Source organism: Tachyglossus aculeatus, chromosome 10, assembly GCF_015852505.1.
Source record: "Tachyglossus aculeatus isolate mTacAcu1 chromosome 10, mTacAcu1.pri, whole genome shotgun sequence".
Lineage (NCBI taxonomy): Eukaryota > Metazoa > Chordata > Mammalia > Monotremata > Tachyglossidae > Tachyglossus > Tachyglossus aculeatus.
Window position 1 is genome coordinate 10,711,147 of NC_052075.1, and position 24,017 is coordinate 10,735,163.

Consider the following 24,017-nt stretch of genomic DNA (forward strand, 5'->3'; position numbering starts at 1 on the left):
AACCTAAGAGTTACTATTAAGTGCCATCACCTGTATATACGTGCATATGTTTGTACATATTTATTACTCTATTTTGCTTGTACATAGCTATTCTATTTATTTTATTTTGTTAGTATGTTTGGTTTTGTTCTCTGTTTCCCCTTTTAGACTGTGAGCCCACTGTTGGGTAGGGACTGTCTCTGTATGTTGCCAACTTGTACTTCGCAAACGCTTGGTACAGTGCTCTGCACGCAGTAAGCGCTCAATAAATACGATTGATTGATTAGTACAGTGCCCTGCACACAGTGAGCGCTCAATAAATACGATTGATTCTAGACTGCGAGCCCACTGTTGGGTAGGGACCGTCTCTAGATGTTGCCAACTTGGGCTTCCCAAGCGCTTAGTACAGTGCTCAGTAAGCTCTCAATAAATACAATTGAATGAATGAATGAATGAATGAATGAATGAATCCAGGCAGAGGTGGGTGGAGATACTGTCATGCAATCTGGTGATAATCCGAACCCGGCGGCATCAGCTACATCAGAATCACGGTTCCCTCTTGGATCCTGGCCCCCATGCCCTCCCTTTGCCCAGGTTTTTTTGGGAAACGGCTTGGAAATCCCGTTTGCATGGCCTAGCCCAATTTTGATTCACCTCTTCCAACCGCACATCTTTGCTTCTGGGCTCACCGCACCCCGAAACCTCACTTTTTAAGACGTTCGTTCTGACATCGGACTCACGCGGTTGTTGCAGTTGAAGCGTAGCCAGGGTCTGCTCGTCGACATCGTGATCCGATCTAGGTTTCGACTATTTTCAAGCTTCCTAGGGTATATTGGTGAACTGCCCGTTTCATTGAGGTAATCAATCAATCAATCAGCCGTATTTAGTGAGCGTCAACAGTCAATTAACTCTAGGGTCTCCTCTAAGTACACTCTGCCACCTTTCTCCTTTTCCTAGTTGTTGGTGTGCTCCATGGTATGTAGTGGCCCTGGCAGTCATCAGTTAATTAATTGGCAGTATTTATTGAGCACGTATTACGTGCAGTGCACTGAACTAAGCACTTGGTAGTGTGCAGCAGGGTTAAAGGCATGATCCCTACCCTGAAGGAGTTTAATAATAATAATAATTATGATTATTGGGGTATTGGTTATGCAGTTACTACGTGATAATAATAAAAATCATGATTATTGTGGAATTGGTTATGCAGTTACTACGTGCCAGGCACCGTGATAAGCACTGGGCTAGGTACAAATTTGTCGGTTTGGACACAGTCCCTGTCCCAAATGGAGTTCACAGTCTTAATTCCCATTTTACAGATGAGGTGATTGAGGCACAGAGAAGTGAGGTGACTTGCCCAAGGTCCCACAGCAGGCAAGCGGTGGAACCGGGATTAGACCCCTAAACCCACGCTCCATCCACTAATAATAATAATAATAATGTTGGCATTTATTAAGCGCTTACTATGTGCAAAGCACTGTTCTAAGCGCTGGGGTAGATACAAAGTAATCAAGTTGTCCCACGTGAGGCTCACAGACTTAATCCCCATTTTCCAGATGAGGGAACTGAGGCCCAGAGAAGTTAAGTGACTTGCCCAAAGTCACACAGCTGACAAGTGGCGGAGCGGAATTTGAACCCACAGCCTCTGACTCCAAAGCCGGGGCTCTTTCCACTAAGCCACGCTGCTTCTCTAGACCACACTGCTTCCCCTAGGGGAGAAAGATACAAATATAAACATTATTAGGGCCAGGAGTCATAATCCCGGCTCCGCCACATGTCAGCTGTGTGACTTTGGGTAAGTCACCTCACTTCTCTGTGCCTCAGTTCCCTCATCTGGAAAATGGGGATTAAGACTGTGAGCCCCCCGTGGGACAACCTGATCGCCTTGTAGCCTCCCCAGCGCTTAGAACAGTGCTTTGCACGTAGTAAGCGCTTAACAAATGCTATCATTATTATATGCTTATTTTAGAAACCGGAGTTTGAAGAAGAACCTCTTATTTTCCGACCTTTTATTGCCGTTTCTCAGGTTTTGCTCCATCGACTTGCAAACTTTCAGCGGGTTTGGAGTTTACCACCGAACGAAAACACGGGGAAGGAAGTGACGGCGCTAGCGTGGCGACCCGATGGCAAAAGTACGGAGAGAATTATTATGAACACATTTACAGTCACACTGCATTAAGGTGCTATGTAAAAGTCTCATCTCATTGTACATATCTATTCTATTTTATTTTGTTAATATGTTTGGTTTTGTTCTCTGTCTTCCCCCTTCTAGACTGTGAGCCCACTGTTGGGTAGGGACCGTCTCTATATGTTGCCAACTTGTACTTCCCAAGCGCTTAGTACAGTGCTCTGCACACAGTAAGCGCTCAATAAATACAATTGATTGATTTCTAAAGTAGTTCTGAGACCAAAAAATAGATAGAGGCGGGAAAGGTAGCTCTGAGCCCCTTCCTTCCTCTCCCCCTCGTCCCCCTCTCCATCCCCCCATCTTACCTCCTTCCCTTCCCCACAACACCTGTATATATGTATATATGTTTGTACAGATTTATTACTCTATTTTACTTGCACGTATCTATTCTATTTATTTTATTTTGTTAGTATGTTTGGTTTGGTTCTCTGTCTCCCCCTTTTAGACTGTGAGCCCACTGTTGGGTAGGGACTGTCTCTATATGTTGCCAATTTGTACTTCCGAAGCGCTTAGTACAGTGCTCTGCACATTGTAAGCGCTCAATAAATACAATTGATTGATTGATTGATTGTGGTTGAACGGGCCGGGAAAACCTGGCCCTGGGAAATGGGAGAGGAGATGGGAAACAGACCGGAATGCCTCCTGACTCTGAGAGAGTCTCTCTAGCTCAGTAGACTTCTTCCAATCCCCAGCGGAGTCGGGAAGGGAACAGGTAGGGGCATGAGTGGAAATTTTGCGGGTTTTCCCCATTCATTCATTCATATTTATTGAGCACTTACTGTCTGCAGAGCATTCATTCAGTCAGTCAGTCAGTCGTATTTATTGAGCGCTTACTGTGTGCAGAGCACTGTAATAAGTCAACCAATCGTATTTATTGAGCGCTTACTGTGTGCAGAGCACTGTAATCAATCAATCATATTTATTGAGCGCTTACTGTGTGCAGAGCACTGTAATCAATCAATCAATCAATCGTATTTATTGAGCGCTTACTATGTGCAGAGCACTGTAATCAATCAATCGTATTGAGCGCTTACTGTGTGCAGAGCACTGTAATCAATCAATCAATCAGTTGTATTTATTGAGCGCTTACTGTGTGCAGAGCACTGTAATCAATCAATCAATCATATTTATTGAGCGCTTACAGTGTGCAGAGCACTGTAATCAATCAATCAATTGTATTTATTGAGCGCTTACTGTGTGCAGAGCACTGTAATCAATCAATTAATCAATCATATTTATTGAATGCTTACTGTGTGCAGAGCACTGTAATCAATCAATCAATCAATCAATCAATCATATTTATTGAGCACTTACTGTGTGCAGAGCACTGTAATCAATCAATCGTATTTATTGAGCGCTTACTTTGTGCAGAGCACTGTAATCAATCAATCGTATTTATTGAGCGCTTACTGTGTGTAGAGCACTGTAATCAATCTATCAATCGTATTTATTGAGCACTTACTGTGTGCAGAGCACTGTAATCAATCAATCAATCGTATTTATTGAGCGCTTACTGTGTGCAGAGCACTGTAATCAATCAGTCAATCGTATTTATTGAGCGCTTACTGTGTGCAGAGCACTGTAATCAATCAGTCAATCAATCGTATTGAGCGCTTACTATGTGCAGAACACTGTACTAAGCGCTTGGGAAGTCCAATCAATCAATCAATTGTAGTTATTCAGTGCTTACTGTGTGCAGAGCACTGTACTAAGCGCTTGGGAAGTACCAGTTGGCAGCATATAGAGACGGTCCCTATCCAACAGTGGGCTCACAGTCTAGAATGGGGAGACAGACAACAAAACCAAACATATTAACAAAATAAAATAAATAGAATAGATATGTACTAGTAAAATAAATAAATAAATAGAGTAATAAATACGGACAAACATATATACATATATACAGGTGCTGTGGGGAAGGGAAGGAGGTAAGGTGGAGGGGATGGAGAGGGAGAGGACTGTAGCGCTTGGGAAGTACCAGTTGGCAACATATAGAGACGGTCCTTACCCAGCTGCGGGCTCATAGTCTAGCAGGGGGAGACAGACAATAAAACATATTAACAAAATAAAATAAATAGAATAGTAAATATGTACACAGTAAAAATGTACTTTGCACTTGGGAAGTACAAATTGGCAACATATAAAGACAGTCTCTACCCAACAGCGGGCTCACACCCAGCCCTTCTTTCCCACCCTACAACGTCACTTCGTATCTCATTCATCTGGATGTCAATCAATCAATCAATCGTATTTATTGAGCGCTTACTATGTGCAGAGCACTGTACTAAGCGCTTGGGAAGTACAAATTGGCAACACATAGAGACAGTCCCTACCCAACAGTGGGTCCTCAAATGCTGATTAGTCAGATGTTTCTGGCATGATGGAATCTCCCATTGGATTATGCAGAGGATGAGAAGATTTGGGGAGGAATTAGTTACCTGTGTTAATCATATTTATTGAGCGCTTATTGTGTGTGGAGCACTGTACTAACCTCTTGGGAGAGTACAGTATAATACTATATTATAGGTATATTAATAGTACTAATATTAATTAATAGTACCTATCTCCCCCTTCTAGACTGTGAGCCCACAGTTGGGTAGGGACCGTCTCTATATGTTGCCAACTTGTACTTCCGAAGCGCTTGGTGCAGTGCTCTGCACACAGTAAGCACTCAATAAATACGATTGAATGAATGATTAGTATATAATAATAATGATGGCATTTATTAAGCGCTTACTATGTGCAAAGCACTGTTCCAAGCGGTGGGGAGCTTACAAGGAGATCAGGTTGTCCCATGTGGGGCTCACAGTCTTAATCCCCATTTGACGGATGAGGTAACTGAGGCCCAGAGAAGTGAAGTGACTCGCCCGAAGTCCCACAGCTGACGAGTGGCGGAGCCGGGATTTGAACCCATGACCTCTGACTCCAAAGCCCGGGCTCTTTCCACTGAGCCATGCTGCTTCTCTAAAGCATAAAATATACTAATACAATAAAGTATAAAGTGTATACTAATACAATATAATAATAATAATGGCATTTATTAAGCACTCACTATGTGCAAAGCACTGTTCTAAGCGCTGGAGAGGTTAGAAGGTGATCAGGTTGTCCCGCGGGGGGCTCACAGTCTTCATCCCCATTTTACAGATGAGGTAACTGAGGCCCAGAGAAGTTAAGTGACTTGCCCAAAGTCACACAGCTGACAAGTGGCAGAGCGGGATTTGAACCCATGACCTCTGACTCCAAAGCCCGGGCTCTTTCCACTGAGCCACGCTGCTTCTCTAAAGCACTTCTGCTTTATAGAAGCACGCTGCTTCTATATGTATACTAATACAATATAATAATAAAATATGCTATAACAGAGTTGATAGACAACGTTCCCCGTCCATGATGAGTTTACAGCCTAGAGGGCATGTGTTTGATTAATCCTGAAATGGGATGTGTTTTGTTTCCAACCGTGTCAACTGCTCTCTGATGATGATGATGATGGCATTTATTAAGTGCTTACTATGTACAGAGCACTGTTCTAAGCGCTGGGGGGGGATACAAGGTGATCAAGTTGTCCCACGTGGGGCTCACAGTCTTCATCCCCATTTTACAGATGAGGTAACTGAGGCGCAGAGAAGTTAAGTGACTTGCCCGAGGTCACACAGCAGACATGTGGTGGAGTCGGGATTCGAACCCATGACCTCTGACTCCAAAGCCCGGGCTCTTTCCACTGAGCCACGCTGCTTCTCTAACCTGGCTGCAGGTGGCCCCCCTGGATTCCTGGTGGTGGCTTGCAGTTGCCTCTCTTCATCATCATCATCATCAATCGTATTTATTGAGCGCTAACTGTGTGCAGAGCACTGTATTAAGCGCTTGGGAAGTACAAGTCGGCAACACATAGAGACAGTCCCTACCCAACAGCGGGCTCAGAGTCTAATCTCTTGCCCCTGACAACTCTTCAGGGTTGCTGGTAGCAGAGGGTTAACTCTGGCTCCCTGATCGAGTATTTATGATTTATGATCCAGTATTTATGATCCAGTATTTATGATTAGCTCCTTCATGAGATCTGAATTAATGGGGTTTATATTGTCTTGTTTAGTGCCCAGTACACTAGGAGACTCTCTGAGAGAGCTCGGCTCCTTGTCTAATTGGGTCCATATCTGGAGATTCTCCTATAAAATCACATTTGTTGAGCAGGTGGATTCTGTTAATAAAAGTCGACAGTGCCGATTTAATTGCAGTTGAACAGGGATATACATCGGATTCTGTTGCTAATATTTTCCTTCAATTTCTAAAAGAACACGAATGAGAAAGCTTTTAGGACTTGGTAGTCCCATAATTTTTTTTTAATGTCATTTTATAGATTTCAGTACACCTTGACGATAAAGATCCCTGCTAGTGCAGCAGGACATTATTGCTGGTTATCTGTTGCGTGTACTGACTGTGTGTTTTGTTCTAGTGTGAGACTAAACCTCGGGACTCTTGTTTGAAAGTATACAATTAGCCAAGACACTAAATACAGTGGCTTAGAAGGGGGTTAGATCATGGGTGAAAGGTCTAATAATAACAGCTGCGGTATTTGCATTTGTAAATCTAACATTTTTAAATATTTTGATAGGATCCCTCCCTTACAAACTCTCTGTTAGTGTAAACATTGTTTTGTCTCAGGGACCAGCTATGAATAATAATAATAATAATGATGGCATTTTATTAAGCGCTTACTATGTGCAAAGCACTGTTCTAAGCGCTGGGGGGTTACAAGGTGATGAGTTTGTCCCACGTGGGGCTCACAGTCTTCATCCCCATTTTACAGATGAGGGAACTGAGGCACAGAGAAGTTAAGTGACTTGCCCAAAGTCACACAGCTGACAAGTGACAGAGCCGGGATTTGAACCCATGACCTCCGACTCCAAAGCCCGTGCTCTTTCCCACTGAGCCACGCTGCTTCTCTATAATAAACAATAAACTTTGTTGAACAGTGAGCCCCAAATTAAAGTGAATCACAAATCAGAGTTGATTTGTGTTGATATATGTTGCCAATTTGTACTTCCCAAGCGCTTAGTACAGTGCTCTGCACACAGTAAGCGCTCAATAAATACGATTGATGATGATGATGATTTGTGTGGTTCATCTCACTTGAGCTATACAGGGGGAAACAACAAATTCATTTAATATACTTGCTCTAGTAGCAGTAGGAATAATCGTAGTTATGGAATGCCTATAAGTGCAATGTACTGTGGTAAGCATTTGGGAAAGTACAACCTAATAGTAATAATAGTAATAATTATGGTATTTAAGTGCTTACTGCACTGGGGTAGATGCAAGATCATCAGATTGTCCCCCGTGGGGCTCCCAGTCTTACTCCCCATTTTGCAGATGAGGTAACTGAGGCACAGAGAAGTCAAGTGGCTTACCCAAGGTCACACAGCAGAGCGGCAGAGCCGGGATTAGAACCCCGTCCTTTGACTCCCAAGCCTGTGTTTTTTCCACTGTCACGCTGCACAAGGCACACTTCTGCCCTCAAGGAGTTTACACTCCAATGGAAGAGACAGACATAAAAACATTAGTAAGTGTTGGAATCAGAAAACATTGAATGTTCAGTTGAATATTCATGTATATGCAGGTGCAGAGGATAAACAAATACATAATTGCTAGAGGTTCTGATGGCTTGATATGATTTGGGGTGTTGATAATTATTTTGAGGAGGCTACATTTGATTTATGCTAATCCCTTGGCCTTCTATTTCTTATAGTTCTGGCCTTTGGTCTTGCTGATACCAAGAAGGTGATTTTGTGTGATGTAGAAAAACCTGAAAGCTTGCATTCGTTCTCTGTGGATACAACCATTACTTATATGCACTGGATGGAAGTAACGGAAGAAAGCAGGTAGATTAAGAATTAAATAGTTAAGTCAAAATTCACGTGGCATTTAACCTAAAAACGTAATTGAACAATTTACATATTTCGGACTCGAAATAAATTTGTTTAGAAATGCAATTCAACCCTCCTTTGGAATGGCTGTTTTGGGAGCAATATTGTTTTAATGGTGAAATAGAGTCACATAGACTTCTATTATTTCCTGTATTTAAAGAAAACACATTTTCAGGATCTTGTTCCCTTGCATTCGTTCTCTGTGGATACGACCATTATTTATATGCACTGGATGGAAGTAACGGAAGAAAGCAGGTAGATTAAGAATTAAATAAAGTCAAAATTCATGTGGCATTTAACCTAAAAACGTAATTGAACAATTTACATATTTCGGACTCGAAATAAATTTGCTTAGAAATGCAATTCAACCCTCCTTTTGAATGGCTGTTTTGGGGGCAATATTGTTTTAATGGTGAAATAGAGTCACATAGACCTCTATTATTTCCTGTATTTAAAGAAAACACATTTTCAGGATCTTGTTTCTCCTTTAAGTCATTTATGTCAGGCAGTAACAAGATGTGTAACTAGTTGCGGCTCGATTTGCCTTCTCCATGAATGGTCAGACTATATTGCGATATACTTATATACTTGATAGTCCTAGATTATGAAAGGAGCATGTCAGGTACCTAGTAAATGATGTCAAAAGTTTTGACTATTTGGGGGTTAATCAGTCAGTGATATTTACTGAGTACTTATGGTGTGCAGAGCATTGTACTAAGCACTTGGGGAGAGCAACAGAGTTGGTGTACATGTTCCCTGTCCGCAACAAGCTTACTGTCTAGAGAAGTGAAGCATTTCACCAATTTAGAACCTTGTCTCTTTTCTTCGAAAAACGACTTCTCCATTTCTTTTTATTCTTTTTAAAAGAATGCACTTTCTTTGAAAAGATTAAGTACTTATTGTTCTATAACATTTTTATTCCCTAGTGTTCTAACATCCTTTTATAATGCTGAAGATGAATCAAACCTTCTCCTCCCTAAACTCCCTGCCCTGCCAAAAAAGTAAGTGTCAGCTTTAGATGTCCTTTTTCACGTGGGGCCATTTCCACTTTCTTTCTAAATTAATTGTGTCCAAGAAAATGTTCATAGATAACATTCGATAATTGCACCTGAAAGCATTCCTCTTCCCAATTTATGTTTTGATGTAGCTATAGCACCACTGCAAAAATATTTAGGTAAGAAACAGCTCCATTCTCTTGACACTCTTTCAAATTAAAGAATTATTATTTACTCCACAGCTAAATGATAACTTAATTATTTTTCTAATTTAGTGAAGAAAAATCTGATGAAATCATGAAGCTCTTGGGTGACGTCAGGTAAATCATTTTTGACCTTTCTTTAGTAGCAACCCTCTAATAGCAAATAAGTTGATGGTTGTGCCAGTTTTGAAGAGTGGTAGGAGAAGATTCTATCTTGTGGTGATCCTATTTCTTTGCTGACATTAGCAAACCTTGAGCATTTTACTGTCGTGAATGTCCATCACTTTTTTTCAAATGTCGTTCATGTCTCAACCTCTAATAGTATCATCCTTCTCATTTTAATTTAAATGCCAGAAAATACAAAGGGAAAATAAATCCAGGGTATTTTGATTTTATTAAAAAAAAAATCTTCAGGCTCAGGAAAAGTTTTCCACACTCACCAACTTTTATCTACATCTTTAAGAGTTGTCATAAGAAGGATGCATGCAGTTGATGCCGTTAAACTGCTGCTAGATTTTTGTTTTAATATTTTTAATTCTCACTTCCAGCCTTGATTGCATTTAGGCTTGATCGAACAGTTTATCAGGGTATGGGTCTTGGTGAATTTACGTAATTATGTTAATATAATTCTGTTAAAAAGTTAGACAGTTAAAAATTGGTTGGATTTTGAGTGTTCGATGGTGAATTCCCCACTGCAGGTGGGCCTTAGTTTGTAAATTATAAACAAGTAGTACTTCTTGCCGGGTAAAGAAAATTAAGATCTTAATTATGTAGAGCTCCATTGTTCCTAATGTTAATGGTCCTCGATTTGTTCCCTTATTTTTAATTAGGCTTAATGCTCTTGTCCTTGGGGGAGATGCTGGATTTATAGAGATTTATGCTTATGGAATGTATAAAATTGCTATGGTGACTGGGGTAAGTTTTTCTTTTAAATCTTCTCTAGCTTCTCTCTTGAGGTACTTCAACCATATGATTAATGAGGAAAAAACCCTTCTGTTTGCATCTAACTTTAGTTGTACTATTAACAGTGTTTCAAGTGCGAACAGGCTAGTGTTCTGGAAAGAATGATTAATAAGCCATAGTTTGTGACCTATGAGGTTTTTTTTTTTGAAGCGATGCATCCCACATCCTAGGTCCATCAAATGGAAACAGTTGTATAAAAAAAAGAGTGCTTTGATTTATAATAATAATAATAATAATGGCATTTATTAAGCACTTACTTCATGCAAAGCACTGTTCTAAGCGCTGGGGAGGTTACGAGGTGATCAGGTTGTCCCACGGGGGGCTCACAGTCTCAATCCCCATTTTCCAGATGAGGGAACTGAGGCCCAGAGAAGTGAAGTGACTTGCCCAAAGTCACACAGCTGACAATTGGCGGAGTCGGGATTTGAATCCATGACATCTGATTCCAAAGCCCGTGCTCTTTCCACTGAGCCACGCTGCTTCAGCGTGGAGCCTTTTTTTAGAGTTAGCTATCATATTTACCGACAAAAATTGCAGTAGCCTTTGGGGTACAACCGAATCAGGAGCGCGTATAAAAATTGAATTTGTCTGTGGTGTCTAAAATCCAATGAGTGAAGAGTAGCTCTGATCTCCTCCAGCTTCACTTCTTTTGCAAACTTCTCCGGTCCTCTCCAGCAATCAGCCAGTAGTATTCATTGAGCACATACTGTATACAGAGCATCGTCATCATCATCAATCGTATTTATTGAGCGCTTACTGTGTGCAGAGCACTGTACTAAGTGCTTGGGAAGTACAATTTGGCAACATATAGAGACAGTCCCTACCCAATAGTGGGCTCACAGTCTAAAAAAGCACTGTGCTAAGCACTTGGGAAAGAACAATAGAATAAGTACACACGATCCCTGCCTTCAAGGAGCGTATAGAATGTACCTAATTTTCTTGCCAATCAATGGAGGAAAAAATTGGCTATAAGTGTGTGGGCTTAGCAATAAGAGACTCTGGCATCTGCAGAAGTTGTTGGTCCACTGAGTGACTCCGGGTTTCTGTTCCCCTTCAGAAGGGATTGGCTGGGTTGGAACTGGAGGAAGGGTAAGAGGGGAAAAAGCGGAATCCGTTTGTTGGTTCTGGACTTGGAAACATTACCCACTTTAATCCTGGCAAGAGACAGGAGCATGAGCAGCAAGTGTTTGTTATCCTGAAGACTTGCCCTTGAAACCATAAACTCATGGGCAGGAAGCGTGGGTACCAAAGCTGTTACACTGTAATCTCCCAAGTGCTCATTACCATACTCGGCGCACAGTAAGTGCTCAATAAATACCATTGATCATTCTGCAAGGGCAAATTTGATAATAATAATAATAATTATGGCATTTATTAAGCTCTTACTATCTGCAAAGCACTGTTGTAAGTGCTGGTTGATTGTTTCGCCTCATATATAGCATACAAAGGTATGATCATTTGAGCCCAAACAGAATAGTCAACTAATGTGAAATAAATGAGTAAATTTAATAATTTGGGGATTGAACTTTTTTTCAGGTTGCTGGATCCTGTCTTGGATTATGCTTATCAAGTGATTTGAAATCCTTATCAGTTATTACAGAGGTACAGGTTTCGGGAGACTGTTCTCCGGAAATTACGTATTTTCAGGTAAGCAGCATTTTAAATTAAAAATTCTAAACAGAGAGTTGGTCACTACATTGTGTATAATTGGTTATAATATCCTTAGTTGGACTAGAATGTGGTTAGAATACCTCGCTCAGTACCATCTTGACAAATTCTCCTTTAGATTGCATTTTATAGATGAGGTGCAGAGAAGTTAAGTGACTTGCCCAGGGTCACACAGCAGACAAGCGGTAGAGCCGGGATTCTTTTAGACTGTGAGCCCACTGTTGGGTAGGGACTGTGTCTATATGTTGCCAACTTGTACTTCCCAAGCGCTTAGTACAGTGCTCTTCACACAGTAAGCGCTCAATAAATAAGATTGATTGATTGATTGATTGATTAGAACCCATGTCCTCTGACTCCCAAGCCTGTACTCTATCCATTAAGCCACACTGCTCCCTTATGTGTCACCTATGTACTTGTATCTGAACCCTTTAAGCACTCGATATTTACTTCTCCCTCAGCCACAAAGCATTTACTTATATATGTTCTGCACACAATAAATGCTAAATGAGTGCCAGTGATTGATTGGGAGGTGCTTCAACATCTTTCCAGTCAGGGTTGCCACTTGACTTGTTCTTCCAAAATAAACATTGACCACTAGGGAATGCTAATGTTTCCCAGATAATTAGCTCCCACTGAAGGATTTAGCAGATAAAAAACAGAGGAGGGCCCTTAATAGAACTGGGAGCATCTGAGCAACAGGCAGTGTCCTCTTATGGAGATTGCACTGCACCTATTGGAACGGCTGCCATAGAGGCAGAGCATCTTGGTTCTTGAAAATTGTTAAAATTCAATTCTACTTAGTGTTGGAAGTGGGGTAGGGGAAGGCCGGAGGCCACCCCGTTTCTCTTCAGGAGCTCCAGAAGACACTTAAGGGGGTAGTAAATAGAAGACTATCTTGTGAATGTATTTAAAGTGCAATTAAGCAAACCTCACTATGGCCATAAAGGAGGACATCAGAGTCTAATCACCAAGCGATGTCTTTTGGATGGTAAGGGACTGTACTTTCTACCTCTGAATATTTCTTTCTGCCCTTGGAAACGTTATTTTTTGGTAGTATTTTCATTAAAGTCAAAGGTCAGCTGATCTGGTTAATGGCAAATTATATGTCTTGTTTTACAGCTTGATACTAGCCTATTGTCATCTTACTTACCTGAAGTGACTCGGATGGCCAGAAAGTTTACTCACATTTCAACTCTCTTACAGGTATTTATTAAGAGGTTTACTGTGTAAGCCTCTCACCTTATAGAATTCTGATGTACCTATTTCCTAAATATATGTTTTCACTTCTGAAAATTGATGCTCTAAGATCCAGAGAGTGTGCACGCAAGCATGCGCTCAAACACACACTCTCTTCTCTCTCTCCCTCCATGCCCCCCACACCCCTTTCCATGCTTTTCCACAATGCTGTACCACACTTTAGAAGATGTGATTGAAATTTACCAGACACTGCTTTTGAGAAATGTTGAGTTTTTTTCATCTGCCCCAACTGTTCTGGTAGGATTTGAAAGGGACTGCACAAAGTTATCAAATACTACAGAGCAGCCATTTTACTTGTAGCTGAATGAGGGAGGCTTTTGGTAGTTGGACCTTTCCAATTTATACCTGTTCCTCTAAAAGCTCAATTGATGAAAATTGATGATTTGAACAAACAAGCATCTCGGCAAAATATAGACTTAAAAACCATCTAATATTGTTTCTTTGCAATTTTAAGCAATTTGATTTGGAGGGCAAAGATAAAACCCTTAAACGTAATAAAGACACTGGTGCTTTTCTGACCAAATCCATATAATTATTCATGAGTGAATTTCGGATCCCTTTTGGAAAGTTAAATTAATAGTGGAACAGATAAAATGAATAGTTGTAATTTGGCTTGGTTGAATCTGTTTTGTTATATTAATTTCTTGCCCCTTTTGCTTGATAGTATATAAAGTTGTCCCTGACATGCATGTGTGAAGCATGGGAAGAAATTCTGATGCAAATGGACTCCCGCCTAACCAAATTTGTCCAGGTATTGTTTCTGCAGCTTCCAACAAAGAAAGTTGACGATGGCATGTCTCATCATTGTTTTTCTGCATGTTTCTCCTATATACTTAAGAAATCCCACACTGGAATTTATTAAAAATTAGCGAAGATAAAAATCGTCAAAGGAAGTGGTTTCCTTTAACATCTCCAATTAAGGTTAAAATAAGAGAGTAAGCCCCAGTTTCAAAGAATAATTTGAGTGGCTTTATTATATAGCAAAACGATCGATGTAGTGCAGCTATTAAACTATGGGACCACTCTCCCCATCCACCAACTCAGCCAGCTGAGGACCAAACTATTCAGTGGTAGCAGCTTAATGTTATTTGACTGTGGGACATTTACACAGAGAGTTCATTTCCAAAGAGGCAGAATAAAAAGTCGGACAGATGGATTGGAAACATTTTAGGCAGGGTAATTGTTCATACAGCTAAGCAGTTCTGTTTTAGTCATTTAGGTGGCAGAAATCAACTGACCTACAGAGTGGAATGGACCTGCAGGGGTGGTGGAGTGAATTCATTCCTGCGCTCCGGAGTAAAATGTCTTTAGTTCTAAACTGTTGTTCCTCAGTGAAATAATTCATCGTGTCTCAATGATATTTAACTACTAGGAAAAGAACACCACCACCTCCGTGCAAGATGAGTTCATGCAGCTGCTATTGTGGGGGAAAGCGAGGTAATAAGGCAGATGGCCAACTTGGACATTTGACAGTGCTTTTAGATGACAGCTTAAACAGGTGTCAGCCTGCGTCTGAAAATGACATCCCTATATCCCTCTTTCCTTTGGCAATTTGGGTAGCCTTCTTATGGGGATTTCACTATATTCCCTTTAAGATTCCTTTAAGACCCTTGCTTGATCTTGTTTGGATTTTCATAATTTTACATTTGAATTTCAATAATTACATAAGGGGAGCATATTAAAAATTTATTTTTTTAATATTTTAGCCTCGAACTGCAGGCTCTATTAATGAACCAGTTGACAGTGAAGGTATTGTGAAAATATACATGTATGTGTGTGCCTTGGGATGGATGTATTTTATAAAGTCTATTTTGCACATTATATTCCATTCTAATTTCTTTTCTTCTTTCTATCTAGGGTTTAAAAAAGCTTGGTCAGTCCATAGAGTCTTCATACTCCAGTATACAAAAATTGGTCATCAGTCACTTACAGAGGTATGATGTTGGTTTGGGCCTCTTTGACATTGACACTGTTGAACTCCAGAGAAAAGCTTTCATAAATTGTCAGGAGTCGTATGAGGTTGTCAGAAAAATAGATTGTGTTGAAGGGATATTGTTTTCAGGACAGGTAGAACTGAAAAAGGCTCTTGCTATTATTTTCTGCCCATAAGTTTTTATGTAGCAGGGTCACAACATAATTGTAAGTCATCAACCTTTCCCTGCGCCCCTTGCCTTGAGACTTTCTCTCCCCCGCACCACCCCACCCCAGCCCATCCCACCTCTCCTCCCTGCCAATCTACCCTCCTGGCTTCTGGCTCAGCTCCGTTGCCAACATTAACTTTGGCCTTTTTTTCCCAATCTCAGTGTTCCCATTCTGGGGTTCTTGATCTTCGTTGTTAAATCAAAAGCTGGGCTATTTCAAGAGACGCAGAGCAGGTGAACCCTGCTCATTGAGTCTTGCTTGCGTACGGTGTTACATTTAACCGGCCTTGGTCAGGTTGCAGAAAGTGTTTTTAGGATTGATCACTGGCCTGGCCAGGAGACCAGTGAATGGAAATTTGGATTGGGTTTGAATGTTGATGTTCCAGCCTTAAATGATGCTGAGGTCTTGGGTTCAGAGATGGCTTTTACTTCACTACAGTTCCAGACTCAAATACTTAAAGATAGGTCTATAGTGGCAGCACAGATTGGGAACAACAATGGTATATTAATTTCATCCTTCAGCAATCTCTGTAGAGACAATGGGGATTATTTGTGAGACAGTGACTGATGTTGCAAGAAGTTCTGGCGAGTTAATTTGAGAATGTCCCATCAGTCTGAAATTTAATGCTGGCTACCTGGAATTTGGAGGGCAAATTGGTAACCAGGGTAAGGAGAGTGAGTGATGGGATTAATAGAGAAATTATGCTTCTCGACTTTGTCTTCCTAGTGGATCTGAGGCCTTATTGTACCACTTAAGTGAATTAAAAGGAATGGCTTTGTGGAAACAGAAATATGAACCTCTTGGATTAGATGCCACTGGAATTGAAGGTAATCAGTTTGCTCTCCAATACAGAATATTAAAATGGCTGCTGTTGCTGTTGCTAATAAATAAATGTTTCTTTTTTTTCGTCAGATGCCATTACTGCTGTGGGTTCATTTATACTGAAAGCTAATGAACTTCTCCAGTAAGTATTAAGCTGAATAGGGATCCTAAAAATCTTGGGGTGTTTTTCTAAACTGAACCGAACGTGAAGTTCAAACCATTTTCCTTCGCACAATGCAATTCAGATATTAAAAACCCAATCCTAGTTGTCTGCTTAATAGCCAAAAAAAAAAAAACCCAAGGTGAGGGGTGATTGTCCTAAAACTTAAAGTATTTGATTTGTTCAGCATGATTCTAAAACTGGGTTTGCTAAGTGTGGTTCACTACGTCACGGGAGAATTCAGTAGGTGAAATGGGTTGAATGAAATGCATTTCATCCCTTCGTTACCTCAGAGCCCTCTTGGGAGGTAGGTATATTACAGCGTGTCATTCCATTTTACAGATGGAGAAACTGAGACAGCAAGAGGTTAAGTGCTTGCCTGAAGCCACTCAGCAGTCTGTATTCTGTCCTCTGAGCCCTGTTATCTAATTGAAGAAGGAAGTTAGAGAAAAACTCACCAAATAGAATGGTGACACTTTAAACATTGATTTTTGTCTACCAAGTCATTGTCCTGGTCCACCACTGCCGAGCTGTGGTGATCCCAGAGAGATGATGAGATTTCATCATGATGAGGAGTGAGATGAGCTTGTGACTGTGTCGAAGATTGCTTCTTTTTCAATTCATTTAGCATCACTCCACTGGTAACTTTGCTCTGCTTCATGGAACAAGCCAAAAAGAACAGGGCACAGCAGGTATTCGGAGTAGGAAGTCTAAGGAGCCCGTGAATGTCCATTTAATCATCAGTTTCCTGTGGTGATTTCTTTAGAGAACGGAAAGTTGGTGTCTTGGAAACTTGGTTACTTGTATGGGCATCTTCAACAATTTTACTCAGCAATTTTCCAAAGTCTGAAATAATAACTGAGTAAATTATCCTACAGTAATAATAATAATGATGGCATTTGTTAAGTGCTTATTATGTTCCGAGCACTGTTCCAAGCGCTTATTACCTAGATACAAGGTAATCAGTTTGTCCCTCGTGGGCTTAATCCCCATTTTACAGATGAGGTAACTGAGGCACAGAGAAGTCAAGTGACTTGCCCAGTCACACAGCTGATCCATGGCAGAGCAGGGATTAATCAATCAATCAATCGTATTTATTGAGCGCTTACTGTGTGCAGAGCACTGTACTAAGCGCTTGGGAAGTACAAGCTGGCAACATATAGAGACAGTCCCTACCCAACAGTGGGCTCACGGTCTAGAAGGGGGAGACAGAGAACAAAACATGGATTAGAACCCATGACCTCTGACTCCCAAGCCCATGGTCTTTCCACTAAGCCACACTGCTTCCCTGGAATTTTAGTTCATTGTATAAACTCACAGAGACCTTTAGAGGTGCTTGGGCCCAGGGGTTTCAGTGACTTCTTCCAAGTGGTGTAGGCAAAGCTAGTGAGGGATCCGAAATGGGAATTCTGCTGCCATGGTGTAGGGGTAAGTTTTTAGCGAGGGAATGGGAAAACTGTCAGGTGGGATGGCGAGTCACCTTCTAGGGTGGGGAAGACCTAAAAGAAGGAAATCTAATCCCTCCTGGGCAGTCTACACCAAAATCAGTCCATCCACAGAGAGCCTTCCTACCTTACATACTCCCAACAGTTTCCATTGGGTTGTACAGTGCCCTATTATAAATCGTCAGACGAGAATTTCATTTTCAATCGAAGAATAAATACCTTTAACCCGATATGCCCTGGGTTGTATAAGCCATTTCCATACAACGGTACTTTCAGAAAGTAGCCCTTAATCTTTAAATAGCCTGGCTAGAGTAAGCGAAATGAAGTGAGTTCACATTGTTAACGTTAATAAAAAAGTTTTTAAGCCTCATAGGCATCAAAAAAAATCCTGAAAAAGCAGCGAGCCCAGAACCGAGGCTTAGAAATTAGTCCTTTTTGGACCCGGTTCTGTTATCTCAGGTTCTTGAACAATTCACTGAGTCTCTTGTTCCCGTGTCCTACTATATTCAGTAAGGTTAATAACACTGACCTACCTCCCAGCGGGTTGATGAGATTTAATGTTTTCAAAAGGTTTGGAGAATTGGGGGTTAGAGGTGCAATGGAAGCCTCGTGTATTATTTACTCTGAGTAATATTTCAGATACATTTTGTGGACTGCTTAAATGATTACCCTTCATCTACATCGCAAAATAATTGCCCTCAAAATTAAGATTGTTTGCATGTATTTCAGGGTTACATGAGTACAAGCCAATGACATTTAGGTTTTGTGGACCAGTTGTGAGGATTGGTAATTGTTCTTGCAAATTGCATTCTGTAATTCCAAAATGACTGGTATAGAACAAATTCTTAATAACTAGTCACCCATTGAGCCTGGTGATTTTTCAATTTACGGAGCAGTGAGTATTTCCATGATTATGAGACTAGTACTGAATATTTTTGCTGACTAAAGTCTTAAGAAATCTTCCAGCTTTCAGCGTGCTTTTGAAGATGTCACAGTGTTGTCAGCTCACTGTGAAACCTGACTAATGTGCTTTGATGTTACAAATGGGTCAGTTATTTCCTTTAGAATGTGTTTCTGGGCCTTTGCTTAGGGGAAATGTATGATTTTCTAAACCTGTGATTTATCCAAATGCGATACAGTTAACATTGAGAGTTGCCTATGATTATAGTTAAAATCAAATTTTTTACTTTCATTATAGTGTAAAATGTTTTAAAAAATGTTAAGCATGGGTTTTGTTTATTTGTTTTTGTGTTTATTTAGAGTCATTGACAGCAGTATGAAAAACTTCAAAGCTTTTTTCCGGTGGCTGTATGTGGGTAAGCCTATCTGGGTTTTTTCCGTTCTTAGTCTAACTCTGGTATTTCTCTAAGAGTGGGAATAAAATTTTAGAATGCTAAAATTCTTCTGCTAAAATGTTACCGTTTGCTTTTTTATCATGATTGAAATAAGTTCTCCCTCATGGGATTTATTTTTTGCAAAGGAGTAGAGATGTGAAATTTTTAACATAAAGAGATCTGCGTATGTTATCAAGGGTTTGGGCTACTGCCTATTTTCTGGGGCATTATTGTTTGTTACCTCATTGGAAATTTGATAATGTCTGTGCAAATGATTGGAAAGAGGAGGCAAATGTTCCAGTGATTAGAGAAGGCAGAAAGCTTGTGTTCTTGATTCACTTTGGCCACGGGGTATGACATTAGGCAAATCATTTTATTGCAGGTGCGTTTTCCCCTACAAGAGACAGGCAGGTACCCTTCTAGAGATAATCCTCCAGAGACCTGGGGACAAAATTGCACCTGATGTGAATTTTCAGAATATTCCAGGCCTCAAAGCCCAATCCACTTGAAAGATCCAGATAATTGAGGGCAAAGAGTAATTTGGGGTCTGAGTTGTCAAGGGATTTTGCGTGAATAAACAGAGCCACAGTGAAGGTCAAAATTCTAGGCTTGTTTTCTAGTTAGGTAAAGTAGCTAACCTCTGGCTTCCTGGCGGCTAACGAAGCTTTGAGTTTTAGATAATGTAAGCAAACTGTTTCTCTGCTAGGTGAATAAGGCTGATGGATTTCCTCTTTAAAACTGGTTTTTCCTTCCAATTTTGCCAGCTATGTTGAGGATGTCCGAAGACCATGTTCTTCCGGAACTGAACAAGGTAGTCGTAACTCTTCCCAGCAAAGGGAATAAAGAAGCTGGACCTGTTGTAATTTTGTTGCCTGGTTAGAGCATCCCACATACAGCAAGGGCCCCCAGCCGGCCCAGGAAAACACAAACAAACAAGTTTCCTTGTTTCCAAGTTTCCAGCAAGTTTCCTCTGTACAGGGCAACAGAGAGAGAGACTTCAGGCATCCTTTGCCAGGAGATAGATTCTCCTCTTGTTTCCTCAGATAACTTCACTCCTGAAGGCTCCCCAGAGGCCCCTCCGGCTTCTCCTGCCCATTAGGGCCGAATGGGTGAAATGTGAAGTGGGGGGATTTTTAACTTTTAATTACGAGGCCGGGCTAGGTCATCTCCTGAGGTTTCTTCAGACCTAAGATTGCATGATCGCTGCAGTCGTTCTAATCTTTGTCGTTGGATTTCTACTGCTCTTTCTCCAAAGGGGGAGAAAATCACCTATTTTTCCAAATTGTTCAATAGAGGGCAAGATTGTCCCGTTTGTCGATATCCAATGTTGATTTTATTTGAGTTTGTATATATTGCCTAGGTGATGCGTTTGGTTTTAACTTGTCTCTCTGTCTGTGTCTGCATTTGCCTCTGTTTTTGGTAGATGACCCAAAAAGATATCACATTTGTTGCTGATTTTCTTACTGAGCATTTCAATGAGGTAAGAGGGAGTTGTGAGTCTTAGTAATACTATCTATGGAGATTCTAAGCTGCAAAACAATTTATAAAAAGACTATAAAAAGGTTCGGTTAGTCTAATTAAAAGTCATATTAATGGCCATTTAAAAATTGTTAAATACGTGAATTTGAGGGCCTTTTTACCTATATTTTATTTTTTAAAAAGCTCGTCTTATGATATTTTGGAACGTGGGTCCTGTAAAGTGCAGTAAACTGCTATTGGGAAGCAGCATGGCTCAGTGGAAAGAGCACGGGCTTTGGAGTCAGAGGTCATGGGTTCAAATCCCGGCTCCACCACTTGTCAGCTGTGTGACTTTGGGCAAGTCACTTAACTTCTCTGGGCCTCAGTTACCTCATCTGTAAAATGGGGATTAAGACTGTGAGCCCCCGTGGGACAACCTGATCACCTTGTAAACTGCCCGGCGCTTAGAACAGTGCTTTGCACATAGTAACCGCTTAATAAATGCCATCAAAAAAAAACAAAAACGTACTTTGGAAAACTACATTCAGTATTGAAAATCAAATTTGGTTTATTTTCAAAAGGAAAAATCAACAGGTTTTACATTAAAATCTGTTTGTCTCCCTTAGGCACCAGAGCTTTACAATCGAAAAGGAAAATACTTCAATGTAGAACGGGTTGGTCAGGTTTGTAACTTTTCTTAACGAATAAACACCAATGAAATTTAATACCATCCATATTTAGTCCTCTACTTTGCAAGTACAGAGCTTCTAGATCAAGTATATTGATGAATCGATCTCAGAATTGCCCTGCTTTATTAGAGGAACTCAATAAAAGCTGATAATTATTGAATGCTGGCAGCAGGCTGGGTTAGGGAGCGCCCCTGCCCTTCATAAATGTTGATTAACACAGGTAAAACTAGATTATCACTAGCGATGGGGGCCAGGATGAAATTTTGCTTTCTTCTGTTGGCCGGGTACAGGGAAGTAGAGCATTCAATTTTACACTCCCGGCCTGTGCATCGACAGGGCTGTAATCTCTGGGAATCTCTGTGTTGCTTAATAGTGTGTCATTTTGTGCAAGGTGGTCACCTGACAACCTAAGCCACATACTTTTTAAGAGACTTTGTCAGGGAGAATCAAATGAAGTGGAAACCAAACTTGCTAGGCTCTCCCCTGACACAATCCCTTTGTTCCTGAATTTTTCACTTCGTTCCTTTCTTTCTAGTATTTGAAAGATGAAGATGATGATCTTGTTTCACCCCCAAACACAGAAGGAAACCAGTGGTTTGACTTTCTTCAAAATAGCACACATCTTAAAGGTGATAATCAGCGGGGAAAACAATGGCCAGGGGCTCCATTCAACCGGTTTCTCATCTTATTCCTCCCTTGCAGTGTTTTTCCTGCTCTCAAACTTTTGGTCCAGATACAGGGAGCACTAAAAAAAGAGTGTCAGATTTAGAAAACGTTTTGCCACTGAGTGGTATTAATAATGTATTCCCCAAAATAGTAAAATGGCCTTCCCCTGTGGTCACTGAGTTGAAAGAGGAGTGCGGTGGTCAGCGCTTCCTCGCCACCCCTAGTCAGATTCCCAGGGGCAGGCTGAGAGCCTGCTATAAAAAATGATGAAGGTCTTATATCTGGGGACTTGTTTGTTAATCATTTGTGTTGGTGTATTATGATTGTGTGGATCATCATATCTGTAAATATAACTACGTTAAGCACAGGAATTGGGTCTTTTCTAAGTTTTGTTTTTTCCAAGTCCACCCATCCCTCTTCAAGGGCATCAGATATGAGCAATTCATAGTCCAGTTTCTTTATAATTATGGTATTTATTAAGCTCTGGCTATGTGCTAAGCACTGGAGTAGATAGGATTATCAGATTGTACACAGTCCTTGCCCCACACGGGGCTTACCATCTATTATATCTTCGTTTTATAGATGAGGAAACTGAGGCCCAGGGTGGTTAAGTGACTTGCCAAGATCTCCCAATGGCCAGTGGCTTACATGGGACTAGAACTCAGGTCTCCTCCCTTGTCCTTTCCGCAAGACCATGCTGCCTCCCCTTAGCCTTCTCTTGTCCACCTTCCACTCTGTTGTCTTCCTTTCCATTGATTGATTAGGGAAGGAAGACTTCAACCGGTCAGAGAATGCCCTCTCTCCTTCATTCAGCTGTCCTCCATCTAACCGTCTCTCTTTCTGTTTGCAAGCTGCGTGGCAGGCAGGGCCACCACTCCAAGGACCCTTGCTGATTTCCAGGAAACGTAGCTAAAGATAAATTCTTGGTTGTACTGTTCTGAAACTCCTGCTAAACGCAGCTCGATGAGAAAGGAATGGATCAGATTGCCCAGCTCCATGCTGACCCTGTCAGGGGCAGGAAAAGGCCTGCTTTGGCGAGCCATGGGTGGGAAGCCGTTGGAGAATTTCCAGTAGGAAAGCTACTTAGATTAAATAGGGAGTAATAGTAATGGTATTTATCAAATGCTTATTTTGTGCAGAACACTGTCCTGAGTACTGGACACAGGTGAAAATTACACAAGATCCCTTGGCCTTCAAGGGGCTTACCATCCAAATAATAATAATAATAATAATGGCATTTGTTAAGCACTTACTATGTGCAAAGCACTGTTTTAAGCGCTGAGGGGGTACAAGGTGATCAGGTTGTCCGACGGGCTCACAGTCTTCAGCCCTATTTTACAGATGAGGGAACTGAGGCCCAGAGAAGTGAAGTGACTTGCCCAAAGTCACACAGCTGACGAGTGGCAGAGCTGGGATTCGAACCCATGACCTCTGGCTCCCAAGCCCAGGCTCTTACCACTGAGCCACGCTGCTTCTAATATAAAGGAGGGGAGGGGATGAAGCACAGAAAGAATAAGCGAAGGCTGGGCTGGTGTTTTTGGATTCGGTTCTCTAAAAGTAGAAGGCTGGGCGAGAAAACCCCCATGACTTCAATCCTATTGTCTGAAGAAGAGTCAGTGTGACCCCTGTATTACTAATAAGCAACATTCATTGTGATTTTGTTCAGTGCTTCCACTTTACAAAGCTTTTTCATATTAAATATCACATTTCTAACCTCGTATCATCTTGGTGGGGAGGGCAGGGTGAGGGGGGAATGGGGAGACTCCCCCAGAGTCGAGTTTGACGGCCCACCAGGTGCTGCAAGCATCTTTCTAATTGGACTAATTTGTAACTTTGTTTCTAGAAAGCCCTTTGCTGTTTCCCTGTTTCCCCCAAAAGTCATTGCACTTCGTTAAAAGAAGGATGGAGGAGATCATTGATCATTGTTTGCAAAAGCCAGCAGTAAGTTTCCAATCAAATGCAGGTACTGATTTAGGAGTAGCAGTCTGGACTATTTTCTGCTCATTCCTGTATAAATGGTCATAGTTCTTATATTAGATGTGTTGTGATTAAACAGTTTCCCGGTTTAGAACAGGTGGAAGATTTTGGCCTTGACCACACTGGGACTGAGCGTTTTAATTATTCTCAAAACCGGGG

At 41.1% G+C, this 24,017-nt stretch overlaps 1 protein-coding gene across 5 annotated transcripts in view; it reads left to right on the forward strand.

Annotated features, from left to right (window-relative positions):
* ANAPC4 (anaphase promoting complex subunit 4) overlaps positions 1 to 24,017 on the forward strand; it is a 35,611-nt gene that overhangs the window by 4,982 nt on the left and 6,612 nt on the right. For 3 of the 5 annotated variants that reach the window (XM_038752784.1, XM_038752785.1, XM_038752786.1), the window contains exons 3-22: positions 2,003 to 2,108; positions 7,902 to 8,034; positions 9,006 to 9,080; positions 9,227 to 9,253; positions 9,350 to 9,394; positions 10,108 to 10,192; positions 11,777 to 11,887; positions 13,028 to 13,111; positions 13,830 to 13,916; positions 14,538 to 14,602; positions 14,872 to 14,914; positions 15,023 to 15,099; positions 16,034 to 16,134; positions 16,220 to 16,271; positions 18,995 to 19,050; positions 19,833 to 19,882; positions 20,492 to 20,548; positions 21,153 to 21,209; positions 21,751 to 21,844; positions 23,725 to 23,822. In XM_038752784.1, the coding sequence (XP_038608712.1) occupies positions 2,003 to 2,108; positions 7,902 to 8,034; positions 9,006 to 9,080; positions 9,227 to 9,253; positions 9,350 to 9,394; positions 10,108 to 10,192; positions 11,777 to 11,887; positions 13,028 to 13,111; positions 13,830 to 13,916; positions 14,538 to 14,602; positions 14,872 to 14,914; positions 15,023 to 15,099; positions 16,034 to 16,134; positions 16,220 to 16,271; positions 18,995 to 19,050; positions 19,833 to 19,882; positions 20,492 to 20,548; positions 21,153 to 21,209; positions 21,751 to 21,844; positions 23,725 to 23,822 (1,503 nt within the window). Of the gene's footprint in view, positions 1 to 2,002; positions 2,109 to 7,901; positions 8,035 to 8,271; positions 8,335 to 9,005; positions 9,081 to 9,226; positions 9,254 to 9,349; positions 9,395 to 10,107; positions 10,193 to 11,776; positions 11,888 to 13,027; positions 13,112 to 13,829; positions 13,917 to 14,537; positions 14,603 to 14,871; positions 14,915 to 15,022; positions 15,100 to 16,033; positions 16,135 to 16,219; positions 16,272 to 18,994; positions 19,051 to 19,832; positions 19,883 to 20,491; positions 20,549 to 21,152; positions 21,210 to 21,750; positions 21,845 to 23,724; positions 23,823 to 24,017 lie in introns of those variants that run through there. The other 2 variants (XM_038752787.1, XM_038752788.1) reach the window with 2 other exon arrangements.